General features: G+C 35.5%; 1 protein-coding gene across 1 annotated transcript; it reads right to left on the bottom strand.

Annotated features, from left to right (window-relative positions):
* Positions 1–351: 351 nt before the first annotated feature.
* On the bottom strand, positions 352–3,871 carry LOC142523747 (uncharacterized). The gene is made up of 6 exons (XM_075627480.1): positions 3,384–3,871; positions 2,623–3,226; positions 2,331–2,466; positions 1,642–1,880; positions 1,430–1,580; positions 352–626 (listed from the first exon to the last, which is right to left on the bottom strand). The coding sequence occupies exons 1-6, from the start codon at positions 3,869–3,871 to the stop codon at positions 352–354; spliced, it is 1,893 nt and encodes a 630-aa protein (XP_075483595.1).
* Positions 3,872–14,129: the final 10,258 nt, after the last annotated feature.

The raw sequence follows: 14,129 nt of genomic DNA, 5'->3' as shown, positions 1-14,129 counted from the left end.
CGAACAGACTCAATTCGGGCTACAAGAGAAAAGGTTTCATCAAAATCCACCCCCTCAACCTGCGTGTACCTTTGAGCTACCAGCCGAGCTTTATTTCGAATAATGAAACCAAATTCGTCTGTTTTATTTTTGAAAATCCATTTTGATCCAATAACATTGATATTCGAGGGTCTAGGAACTAAATCCCAGACATCATTGCGCACAAATTGTTCCAGTTCTTCATGCATTGCTTTGACCCAAAATTCATCCTTTAGTGCATCATTAACATTTTTAGGTTCAGTTAGAGACACAAAAGAATGAGTGACTTACCTGGGAAAATGTAGAGCTCATGCAAACTAATCCTATCATCTTTCAGTAGTCAACCTTCTCCTTTTTCCTTATTTGCACATCATCATGTATTTCGCCAATGATTTTTGATGATGGGTGATTTTTCTGAATTTTGCTGAGGATATCTCTCCCGCTGTCGATTATCACAACATCATCATCAACATCTTCATTTTCCATGGCTTCTGTTTTGTTCAGAGGTGGTGTTGTGCCCGGTGTTACCTCACTGGGCTCAACACCAGTGCTGGTCGATGGCTCACTTGTATCCAGTAGTCCTTCAGTATTATCCTCTTTATATTTCTCTGTCAGATCCACACAATCATCAAACACAACATTAATTGATTCAATAGTCGTTCTAGTTCTCAAATTAAAAACACGATAAGCCTTGCTACTTATTGAATATCCAAGAAATAGACATTTATCACTTTTGGAATCAAATTTTGCAAGATGATAACGATCATTTAGGGCATAACAAACACAACCAAAGACATGAAAGTATTTAAGGTTTGGTTTTCTCCCCATCAAGATTTCATAGGATGTCATGGTAGATCCACTCCTTAAAAAAGCACGGTTGGAAATGTGGCACGCAGTATTTAAAGCTTCTGTCCAAAAAACGTTTTGACACATTTTTAGAACTTAGCATGACCCGAGCCATTTCTTGAAGGGTTCGATTCTTCCTTTCCGCTATTCCATTTTGTTGGGGAGTTTTAGGGGCTGAAAATTCATGAGTGATTCCTTTCTTTTCGCATAAGGAAGTGAAATATGAATTCTCAAACTCCTTACCATGATCAGTTCTTATTTGGACCACCCTCATATCATACACATTAGTTATCCTGGCATGCAATTTTTTAAAGACATAAAAAATCAAATTTTTCCCTAAAGAAACTTACCCAAGTGAAACGTGAAAAATCATCAACACAAACAAACGAGTATTTCTCATCACCCAAGCTCTCAACTTCCATTGGCCCCATTAGATCCATGTGCAAGAGTTCAAAGCAGCGTGTTATCACAAAGTGTTGAAACACCGGGTGCGCAACACGGGTTTGTTTTCCTTTCTGACATGGTCTACAAATATATGTATTATCTGAACATAAATTAGGCATACCTCTCACAACTTCAAATTTACACAGATTCTTCAAGGTCTTGAAGCTCACATGACCCAGTTTTTGATGCCATAGATCCAAATTTCTTACCTTGGCACTCCAGGCAATCATCACCTTCTCCCACAAGATAGCAATTATTAGCAGACCGAGTTCCTGACATAACACATACATTTTCATCATTAAAGACTTCACAATTATTTTTGTTGAAACTAACATGTAAATCATCATCACAGAGTTGACTTATGCTTATTAAGTTCGAATTAAGTCCTTCAACATGTAGGACATTGTGAAGTACGGGAAGTCCATCAAAATTCAGGGTTCCCTTGCCTACAATTCTCCCTTTGGCACCACCTCCATAGGTTACTCGTCCACTTTTTACTTCAAGATAATCAATAAGATGTTCTTTGGATCCAGTCATGTGACGAGAACACTCACTATCAAAGTACCATGCACCTGCAATGTTAGTTTTTAACGAGGTATAAATTACATTGTATCGTGTAACAGTTTTTGGTACCCAAATTTTCTTAATGGCGGAACTTTTCACTGCGATGTTGGGCAACACCTTATGTAACACCCGATTCGTATGCCACCTGAGGTAGTCATTTCTGAGTTTATAGCAGAAGGGTTTGATGTGCCCAGGCTTATTGCAGTAGTGACACATGAAATGACGCTTTCTTGGCTTGGAGTTTGGGATTGAAGCAGGTTTCTTGACTTGTGACACCTTTGCTGAAGAGTGAGCTTTTGAAGGTGAGGGAGATGAACCGGATGATTTCAGCTTCTATTCAGTGACCAAACTTGAGCTTTGAGTCGTCTTTATCGGTGGATTTTCTGATAAGGGTTCAATACAGTCTTTAACACCCTTCACAAAAACTGTGGTCCTTGAACTGAAGTTAGACGACTCACCATGTTCATACATACTTTCCACATACCCAAGCCCAGATCTGCTGTCCTTTCCCATAGTCAGCATTATGTCAAGTTTTGATGAGCTTGAGTTGAATTTTGCAAGTGTTTTTGATGATTTTTCAAGATTGTCCTTGACCTTACACAGTTCAAGGTCTTTCTTAGTCAGTAAGACTTCAAGACGGGACAAGTTACTCTTCAACTCAGTGTTTTATTTTGACAGTATGGAGTTTGTCTCATTTCGTTTGAGCCAATCATTGTAGAGTTTTTCGTACATAATCTGGATGATTTCCACAGTTAGTTCTTCTTGGTCAGATTCCTGGATATTATCGAGATCTGAGTTATCCAGCGATTTAGCATTAAAACATCGTGATATTGACTTAGTGTTGCGGCCTGGTGTTGCAACACCAGTAGCAACACAAAAGGGATTGACCTGCAGTTTCTTCGTATCTATCTGGATAGCAGTAAAGGAGGTACAATCGTCTCCTTCTTTAGAATCATGGTCTTCATCAGTGTCCTCGTCACTCAAGGTGACTGCCATGTTTTTATTTCTTCGAAGTCGGTTGGCACACTCATTTGCATAATGGCTAAATCCAGAGCATTCTCGACACTGGACTGAGTCAAGTTTCTTTCCCTCTGGTCGACCCAAAGCTTCATTCTTTGATCTAAAATTCCCTTGAACAGATGCAGGCATTTTATTTCTTTCAAAAGGAACAAAAGAAGATTTTGGTGTTGACACACTTTTCTTTTTGTCTCTCATTCGTTTCAAGTAGTCACCAAACTTCTTATTAATCAGGGAGATTGACTCCTCACCAAGATCAGATTCATTTGCCTCTTGAATTAGACTATTCATGGAGTCATCTATGGTTTGTAAAGCAACGGCCTTCCCTTTATTTTTTCTGTAGGTCCAGATTCATTTCAAATGTTCGAAGTGAACTGATCAGGTCTTCCAAGTTAAGTGTAGAGGTGTCCTTGGACTCGTCAATGGCACATATTTTGATATTGAAGCATTCAGGAAGAGATCTCAGGACCTTGCTAACCAGCTTTTTGTTTTACATAGGATCACCGAGACCAAAAGCCTCATTTGCAATCTCACGTAATCTTCTATCATATTCTACAATAGTCTCATTTTCGTCCATTCTCAGGCTTTCAAATTTGGAGGTTAACATCCTGAGTTTGGTTCTGCGAACACTTTCAGACCATTCGCAGTGTTTTTGTAGAATATTCCATGCTTCTTTGGCAGAGATGCAGTTGGTGATGAGGCTGAAAATGTTGACATCAACAGAGGTGAATATAGCATTGAGTTCCTTTGAGTTAAAGTTTGAGGTTTGAATTTCATCATTGGACCATGAATTCTCTAGTTTACTTCTACTATCTCCATCATCATCAAGTATCCTAGGTGGAGACCAGCCGTCTAAGACTCGTTGCCATGCTCTTTCTTCAATAGATTTGATGAACATCCTCATCATAACTTTCCAGAGTGCATAGTTTGAACAATCCATAACCGGTGGTCTAAAAGCAGTGCTAGATGCTAGCGGATCCATCAAATTATTAGTGTATTTTCTGTAAAGACAACAAATGACCAGAATCAATCACTTAGTGTATCAAGTGATGGCTCTGATACAAATTTAGAGTGCTATTGCTAATAAACGTACAGGAAATTAAAATATTATAATGAAAATATTCAGTAATTGATATATCAGAATTTTGGTGTTGTGCTAAGGTGTTGTTAACACCAGTACACAACACTTCAGCGGAAATTATTTGTTAATTAAACAGGTATAATTGCAATAAATAAGCAGAGACCAAACTTTCAATCATGCACAAGTACGAATACTTGTGCGATGCCTCATGGCAAAAATTTCACTATTAAAATATGTAAAAACGTTTACACCAAACCAATCCTAGTGAAAAATAACAAAACTAGATTCCTTGACACTTCAAGGAACTAAAGATGCATCGAAACTAATCATAAAACCAGATGCATAATGTAACAACGTATTGCTTGAAACTAATCGAAAACCACTCTTCGATCAACACTCTGCGTCAATGTTGTTCTTGAGTGTTAAAAACATCGATCAGCAACACGGTTGTGACGTGAGTCAATCACACAAACGACTTTGCACCGAAACCTTCAGCTCCAAGGAGAGTCCTGCAGCGATGCTCTTTTTCTCAGTTGTAATCGTCTCAAAACTTCTTCTCTCCTTATTCCCTTTTTACATATTTCTTTTCCTTTTCTCAATCTCTTTCCATAGATGCTCAAGATCCTATAAGCAAGGAAATTAAACAGTTTATTAGGAATTGATCTCTATGTTAGGCTAAAATATCAAATCTTAGAGATAAGTCTTCAATTCAAATACATGGCATATATCTTATCATATAATCACTTTAGATTAGTCTAGAAATGCAAAATCGTAATATCTCATTTAAATGGAGTATAGATTAAATATGAATACAATATTCCTTTCAGACATGATATCAGTTGTATTCGGATGGAAGAGTAGGTCTCTTGTGAGACGGTCTCATGATTCTTTATCTGTGAGACGAGTTAACCCTACCGATATTCACAATAAAAAGTAATAATCTAAGCATAAAAAATAATATTTTTTCATGGATGACCCAAATAAGAGATCCATCTCACAAAATACGACATGTGATATCGTCTCATACAAATTTTTGTTCGGATGGAATGGGTTGATGAATTTGGATGAATCCTTAACGTGAATCAATTTTGTTCTTTAAGAAATTTTTCATTCAACGTTGGTTTAAGTTACTTTTATTTCAAACCAACTACAATCAAAGTTATTTCAAATCCATTTTCCTAATTAATTCGTTGCTGATCAAATGACATGTTTCAATATGTTACTGCTTTGGAGTAAGTAGAGAGGACAACATCGATTGGGGGATATTCTATCCAATTATTTCTTCCATGTTGAACTCTAAATGATTTTTGTTTGTAACGATTTTGTTTGAATCTCTTTGAAAGGAAACGTAACTTCCATTGCAAGATATAATTTTTTAAAATTATTTTTCCTTTTAATTGAGATTGTATATTAAGATTTTTGTCTTTCTAGAATATTAAATTCCTTAAACTGTAAATTTGATATCTAATATTTAAAAAAGTTTGTTTCTTAAATGAAAAACTAAGTTTTATTCAAGATATGCTAAAAATATCAAAACAAGTCTCTATATATTAAAGAATAGTTTATGCATAATGTACTAACGAGATACGAGAGAACAAATATAAAGTTTGGGATAATTTTCTGAGAACTCTCAAAGACGAAGTATCGTTGTTTCACTGTGTTGTCGTGACGTATTGGAGACACTTGAATGCAACATTCGTACAAAGTATTGATTGAAGAATTGTTTTGTTGCCCAAAATTTCAGCCACACAGATTTGCATTCTATGTTTTGGTTATTTTTGTTATTGATATTGTATCATGCAATTTACTTCTTTGACTTGTTAAAGAATATAATTTTTCGTTTCTTCACTAAGATTGGTTTTGTAAACTTCATTTCTTTTCTAGTAATTATTTTGCTCTGAGGTATCGCACAAGTGAGTGCTCATTTGTGCGTAATTATCTCGGTGTCATTTTTAATTAAGTTATTTATTTGTGTGTTATATTTTTTTAATGCATGTTGTCACAAGGTGTTATAACATACGAGACAACACTTATAGTTGATACACCCAATCCTTACTATTATGTTAAAAAAAATTCTTTCACTTGGTATCAGAGCCAACTCTTGACTTTACCAAGTGAGATTCTAGTTATTTGTATTTAACAGGTAAAATTCAATGGACGTGTCCAACTATGCTCTTTTGAAAGTCAAAATAAGATTCTATATCAAGCATTCAAGCCCCTAGATAAAAGAACATGTCAACAAGTTGTCAATGGTTGGACTCCTCCAAAAAATTTGATGAAGATGGTAACATTTTGATTAAACAAAAAGTGAATGGACAACTGATGAAGTCCAGATTTCGAAGTACAATTCAAAGGCATTAAATTTCATTTTCACATCAATATATTTTAACATGTTCATTTTGATTACCAACTGTATTTTTGCTAAGGATGCATGAGAAATCTTTCAAAAACATTGTGAAGGATCTGAAAGTGTATGAAGAACGAAGTTAAGAATGCTAACCTCTGAATTTGAAAGTTCGAGGATAGAAGAAACTGAGACAATCACCGAGTATGATCGTCTCTTGAGAGAGATATCCAATGAAGCATTCAACCTTGATTATCCAATTTCAAATGAAAGATTGGTCAGCAAAGTATTACGATCACTTTCGGAGTGCTTCAATATCAAGATATGTGCAATTGAATAAGTACGAGATACAACTCATCTCGCACTAGATGACTTGATTAGTTCCCTTCGTCCTTTCGAGATGGACATGGAATTACAGAAGAAGGACTAATGTAAGACTATTGTTTTCCAAGTTTCTCACGATTCCTAAAATGATTTTTTTAAATGTCACAAGAATTCAATTAGTCGGACCTCTGTCATCTCATTAATTACGAAGAAATTTGTAGATTATTTGAAAACTACTAGAGACAAAAAAAAAACTAGACAACAATCTAAGTTTTCAAGTCTAACTGCTCCTGAAAAATCTCAACCAAATGTCTCCTTAAGTGATGAGGAATCAGATGAGGATCAAGAATCCAATAAAGAAGAAAGTCACAATTCCCTGACTGCACTCTTGGAACAAAAACGCTAGCTGCGAGTTAATCCACTTGGTGTTGCCTCTGATGTTGCAACATTTGGCCGAAACATCACTCAAAAATAAGTCTGCTTCAATGATACAACTTTTGGAAATTCAAGTAATGAGGAAGATCTGGAATTTAATGACGTAGAAATCACCCTGAAAAGGCGTAAAAAAGTTTTTGAGCTACTACGTATGGATCTCATGGGTCTAATGGAAGTGGAAAGCTATGGAGATAAAAAAATATTGTTTTATTTATGTCGATTATTTTTCACAATTTACATGGGCAAGATTTCTTAGGGAAAATCAGACACTTTCATTGCTTTTAAAATTTTACTTACAAAGATTACTAACTTGCATAACTTGAAGGTAATCAAAAAATCAGAACCGACCATGGTAAGGAGTTTGAACTCTCTGTTTCCATCATTGTGCGATAAGAAGGGTCTAACTCGTGAATTCTCTATCTTAAAACTCTCCAAAAAAATGGTATTGCCACACAGAAAAAAGATGGCTAGGGTGAAGCTTAGTTCAAAGAATATCTCAAAACGGTTTTAAACTGAGGCCCTGAATGTCGCATGCCATATTTCAAATCATGTATACTTGAGAAGTTGTTCTACTATGACATCCAATGAGATAATCATGACAAATCAAACAAATATTAAATATTTTAATTTTTTTGGATGCATTTGTTTTATTTTAAATTATAGAGATCAACAAGCCAAGTTTTATTATAAGAGAGATAAGCGCTTGTTTCTTAGATACTCCACAAATAATTGTGTCTATCGAATGTTTTATACAAGAACTAGGATGAAAATGGAATCTATTCATATTTTATTTGATAATTTTGCTGATCTTGAAGAAAAACAATTGAAGATGATATAGAGTATTTGTTGGAAGTGTCCATACAACTGAATAATGCAGGTGTTGTGCCAGATGCTGTAACACCCAGCACAACACGACCTCTGAGACCAACAGAATCCTGGGTGATCAACAAAGTGATGATGGCATGAAAAAGATATTTCCAGAAAATATAGAAAAACCATACTTCGTCACAGATAATCGGAGATACACATGGGAACATGCAAATTCAAATGAAGGAAAAGGTTGACTATCGAAAGATGACTGGATAGTATGTATGCATTCCATATACTCTCAGGTATGACCCTCTTGTTTCATTTATAATCTTGAGCCAAAAAATGTTAATGAAGCTTTAAAAGTTGAGTTTTGGATCAACACAATGCATGATGAGCTAGAACATTTGTCTGGAATGATGTGTGATACTTAGTTCAACATCCCGAACACGGTAACATTATTGGAACCAAATGGATTTTGAAAAAGAAAACCGATGAATTATGAAACATTATTAGGAATAAGGCACAATTGGTTGCTCAAGGGTATGCATAGGTAGATCTGGTTGATTTTGAGACCTTTGCTCATAGACTGCATTGATTTAGTCCGACTGTTGCTTGTCATTGCATGCCATATGAGAATTAAATTATATCAAATGGATGTGAAAAGTTGTTTTTAAATTGGATCTTAATTTAGAAAGTCTACGTGAGACAACCAAAGGGCTTTGAAGATCTACAACACTTGGACTGTATCTACAAGTCGAAGAAAACATTCTATGTAATGAAGCAAGTTCCACGTATATGGTATGGTATTTTAACTGAGTACCTAATCAAGACGAGCTTCAAACGAGATGAGGTTGACAAACTCTCTTTATTCAAATGTCGAAAAGTAATATGTTTATTTTCCATATCTATGTGGATTATATTATTTATTGTGCTTCTACATTAAAGCATTCAAATAAATTTTTTGAATGCATGTTTTTGACATGCGAAATGAGCAAGTTATGAGAGTAAAGTTTTTTTCTTGGATTACAAATCGAACAAATGCTTGATGATATTTTTTGTGTCAAAGAAAGTATGCAAAGAATCTTGTGAAAAAAATTCTACAATGATAACACTTAACTCATGAAAACTCACATGGGTTCTATTGAGAAATTATGCGAAGACGATGTTGTTGAATGTGTTGACAACACCTTGTACCGTAACATAATTGGCAGTATCCTATATTTGACTGCAAGTCGTCCAGATATCATATTTGGTGCATGTTTGTGTGCGAGGTACCAATCAAATCCAAAAATCATGCACTTAAAAGCAGTGAACGTATCTTACGATACATATTAGGCAATTTGGATATGGGATTGTGTTACATTAGAGAAATCAATACAAATTTAGTAAGATTTAGCCGAGTGTGCTGGAGATTTAAACGACAGAAAGAGCACTACGGGAGAGTATTTCTACTTTGGAAATAACTTAGTTTCATGGTACAGTAGGAAGCAAAATTTTGTGTCACTCTCGACTTCGGAATCTGAATATGTGGCAGTTGAGAGTTGTTTCTCTCAATTTCTATGGATGAATCAAATGGTAGAAAACTATGACCTTAATAGTGAGATTTTCATTGTTTACTGTGATAATTCATGTGGAATTGACATCTCAAAAGTTCGTGTACAATACTCCTGAACAACAAATTGACATTAGACATCATTTTATTTAAGATTTAGACGAAAAAGGTTTGATCTGCATGGAATATGTTGGGACTAATAACCAATTGGCAAACATATTCACAAAAACATTAGATTTCGAGAGATTTTACAATATTAGAAATTCTCTCAGCATGTGCGCATTCTGATCACTCGGGGATGTTTTCTTGGATGATACAACATCTAGGACAATACCTAATATTCATGTGCATTTTTAGGATATTAAGAATTCTGCACTTTTCATTCATTTTCTTCTATGTGATGTTTGTATCGTGCTGGCTAATTTCCTGATGTGCTCTCAGTTGCTATCAAAATATCATTCAAGAACTTGGTTGTGGTGAATACTCTGTTTTAGTCACAAAATTTTTTAGGGATGTTAGTGTATTCCATGATTTTTTCACATGTGAAAAATGAATTAGAAAAACCAGAGTAAGAAAAAAAATATATATATATTGAAGAAAATTGAAAATGATACCTAAAGAAGTCAAATGAAGACGTTTATTCTAATATGAGAGCTACTAATTCTATCTCAAAATTCAGAAAAATAGAAAAAAGCTACATAGCGGAGTCGAAAATCGTTCTTTTAGTATGTGAGCTACCACTTCTGAAAAGAAAAAATAACTTCACAATTTGGAGTGTTGTTCCATATTATATTTTTATTCTGTTTCATTTTATTTTTAGGTATAATTAGGTCATGTATATATATAGGTATGTGAATATTTTATTCTCAAGAGGTTATAAAACATTCAGCATGCGAAATATGGTGAAAAACCCAATTAATTAAAAATCAATATTTATGATCTCTAATGGTTTAGTGGAGATAAACCAATGTGGATTTTAAATGTGGAAGTTATTTTGGAAATCAATTATGTTGGATTTTTTCCTTAATTATGCTGATATTTTTCCTAAAAATTCAAAAATATATATGTTAAATATTGTTGTCGTTGGTCAGTAATCTACTAGGATATTAAGGATTGTTTTGCGGGTTAATTATTTACCGTAACAGATAAATTGGTTAACATATATCTTTCATTGATTTGTTTAAACATAAGTTTATTTATTCTTCGCAATTCACAGATTCCCTTGTTGCTTAGTCTCTCGATCTTTTGTAAAATTTTCAGTGGCATGATTTGATCCTAATGATATTCGTAGCGAGATGGGCTATAGAGATGGTGTTGCACCTGGTGTGACAACACCGGAGGAAGCTGCCGAAGCATCATCTCTGCCAATTGTTCTTGTAATATAGGTACCTGTTCCGCTTCCAACCATTGTTCCAAGAGAACCTGAGAATGAGATTGACGTGGAGAATTTGCCAGACTTTTCAGTGTTGAATCAAGTGTTTTCACCACCGCCTCAAGTCCGCCGATCGAAATTTCAGGCAGGATACAATCTTGACTACACTCCTTCCAAAAGATTTCTCTACAAAGGCGAATCATATGCTAGACCGTCATTGGATTACCCATAATACACCTCTGATGATGATTCAGAGAACGCCGATTATGAATTATGGCTCAAAAAAAGACTGCTCGTGCCCCCGCAAGTAGCTCCTCTGATGAGATGAAGAAATTCGCCCATCCATTGAAGAAAATGAGGTTCTCAAGGGACCGAGTTTCTCTAAAAAGGAGGGTGTTTCCCTCACTCAGTTTTTGGTCAATTTGAAAAATGAAATGGACTCTGCATTCCTGCTGCAGAATATTCTGATGACGAACCTGATCTTGAGATTCAACAAGAACTTGAAAACACATGCCTGACCAGTCTAATAGCTCCTCTTCCACCTCTGATGATGAGGAATTTGTTTTTGACGATGATACTGCTACTGAGAACAGGATGTTGAGGAAAATGTTGCCGACACGGAAGAGAAAATTGAAAAAGAAGATTATAATCTTACCCTCTCATTCTCTTACAAATTCTACTTAGAGAAGTCCATAGCTCTTTGGCTTTGTAACGTACCGTACTTTTAAACTACTTGAAATTTGCGAAAAATTAAAATTTTCTTAAATACCAAATGAACTTTCAATTTTCGTTCATAAATCAATTGTTCATCCAAAAATATTTGCGTTAAAAGAGATCACTAAAAAAATTTGCTACAGAAAAATACTTGTTTAAACATTGTAAAGAAAACGTGAAATCAAATTAGTTGAAACATTACATAAAAATTAAAACATGTGCGGTCCTCGGGTTTAGCCTCTCGCTCAGTTCAAGCCGGCTCACTGGTCCCCACGTCTCATCTCCTCAAAATCATCCTCACCTACATCGATCAAGTCTAGTGAGTTTAAAGACTCAACATGCATAAACTGTGAATAACAAATAATACGTAATAAAACCACATGAATATTTAAAATAGAGCGTACATACTTGAAACTTGAACTTGCATACAAAAGCTTGAACATACATACATATCATAGATGTGCCATCAACGTAAAACTTTTCTTAAACATACTTGCATCGTATAAACTTAAACATACATAAACTTCATCATTTTTTCGTAGAGATATGTTTCAAAGCAAGTGACTCATACATAAATACGCCTGATCAGACTAAACATACTACTGGGCCATGTTCCACTGCCACATACATGAGATCCCCGTTCATGCTTTAACGGGTGGATTGGTCCCTGGTCATGCTTTAAAGCTTTCCAATCCTGATCTAAACCCGGTCATGCTTTACCGGAGTGGATTAGTCTCTGGTCATGCTTTACAACTTTCCAACCCCATACATAGTTTGGTCACAAGACATTTAGCATATCTCAAAAACATGAAAATATTTTCTTTTGAACGTCGAACATACTTACTTGGCGTTGAGGGATTCGTTGGATCTCGCTTGGGGCCACAGCTGCACATACTAACATGAGTTCAAACCCTTAACTTTCATAGCTTATACGTAAGTGCTCGTGCTCACCACCGAAGTAATTAAATAGCTTATAACATTCTAGATCACTCAGGACTTGATCTCGTATAATTATCGTGCTAAACCATGACATCGAACCCCAAAGAAATCAACGTAAATTTCCCCAAAAATGGAGTACACGGACCCTGTGCCCAGGTCCGGCTACGGGTCCGTGTAGGTTCTGTAAAATTTGTCTCGAAGAAAAAGGGGGGGACCCGGACCCCGTGTCCTGGTCCGTGTACCTACTGTAAGGACACACTCGAAAAGAAGGAAGGGCACGGACCTCGTGCCAGGGTCCGTGTAGCCTTGGAAATTTGACACTGAGAAAGGAACAAAGGCACGGACCCCGTGCTTGGGTCCGTGTAAGGGTCCGTGTAGCCTCGAAAAATCAAATATGCGGGAAAAGTCTTGCACTGCCTATTTCTCCCAATTAAACCAACTAGACTATGAATCAATACCACGAGTCCCATCCGAGGACGCTACGGTATCGACTCCAACCCGTACCAACAATCCAAACAACCCCAATATCGAATGCAACAACAAAACGACACAAAATTTGAGATTCGACACCATTAATCTTCCTAAGGTTTTTATTATTCCCCAAGCCATCCCCGACTCGAAACGAAACCTCAAACGGTACCTGAACACCTCCCACATCAAGTCTAAACGCAGTAGTGATAGCCTAGCGATGTCCAACGAAGCTTGCAACTCAAACACTTCAAGGATTCATCAATAACATATTTTACAGAAAAACACAGTTTGAGCAGTCCCACGAGAACGGCCATAACTCACTCAAATTTTGTCCAAATATTTCGAAATTTATATCAAATCAAAGGTATCAAAAAGTTTCACGTTTCATATGTTGAAAGTTTTTCCATAAAATCGATGGAAAAATCGCAGTACTCGAAAATAAAATAAAAACGAATTTATGAGATCTAAAAACGTTTCATAAATCGATCAAACCATTTTCTGCTCAAACTATTTTCATCACACATGGATTTTTACGTATAAAAACATCATAACACATAATATGACTAGATCGACGTAGGAAAAACAGAATATACATGCCTTGTGATGTTTAAAACTCACGATACGGTGATACCAAAGCGGAAACGGCGCGAGGCTTGATCTGGGACGAACGTGGCACTATTTTCTTGAAAAAAATCAACGAAAACTCGTTGAAAATATTCAAAGAGGGGCGGCTGCACTCTTGCTCTAGGAACCCTAATATTTTTCTCTCAAAAATTTGAAATGGAAGAGAAGGAAAAATGTGTGTGTGTCGTGTAGTTGAGTGTGTGTTAAAGTGTGTGTGCGTGTGTTTTAATATAATTTAGGGTAAATATTGCTTAATTAGGAATTAATAATGCTAGTTAAAATGCTAATAAAATAATAATTAAAAATGTTAATTCTCACTACTAAGCAAGGTCCCCTAATTTAAAAGAAAATGTACATTTGCTAAACTTTAAAAGTTTTAGAATCCTAAAATCAATAAATAAATAAATTAGGCTTTTAAAATACTAAAACTAAGTGAATCATTTGAAATGCCTCATTCTTAACTTAAAATAAAATACCGCGTTTTAAAATTGTCAAAATCGTCGCCGGTCTCTTTTCCTCGATCCCGCATCGAATAATCGCCTAAAACATGAAACTCGAGAAAACATTTTAACGT

The sequence above is a fragment of the Primulina tabacum genome, chromosome 14, assembly GCF_025594145.1.
Source record: "Primulina tabacum isolate GXHZ01 chromosome 14, ASM2559414v2, whole genome shotgun sequence".
NCBI classification, from domain to species: Eukaryota; Viridiplantae; Streptophyta; class Magnoliopsida; order Lamiales; family Gesneriaceae; genus Primulina; species Primulina tabacum.
Note: the sequence above shows the minus strand (reverse complement) of the source record. Positions and strands in the feature narration are given on the sequence as shown.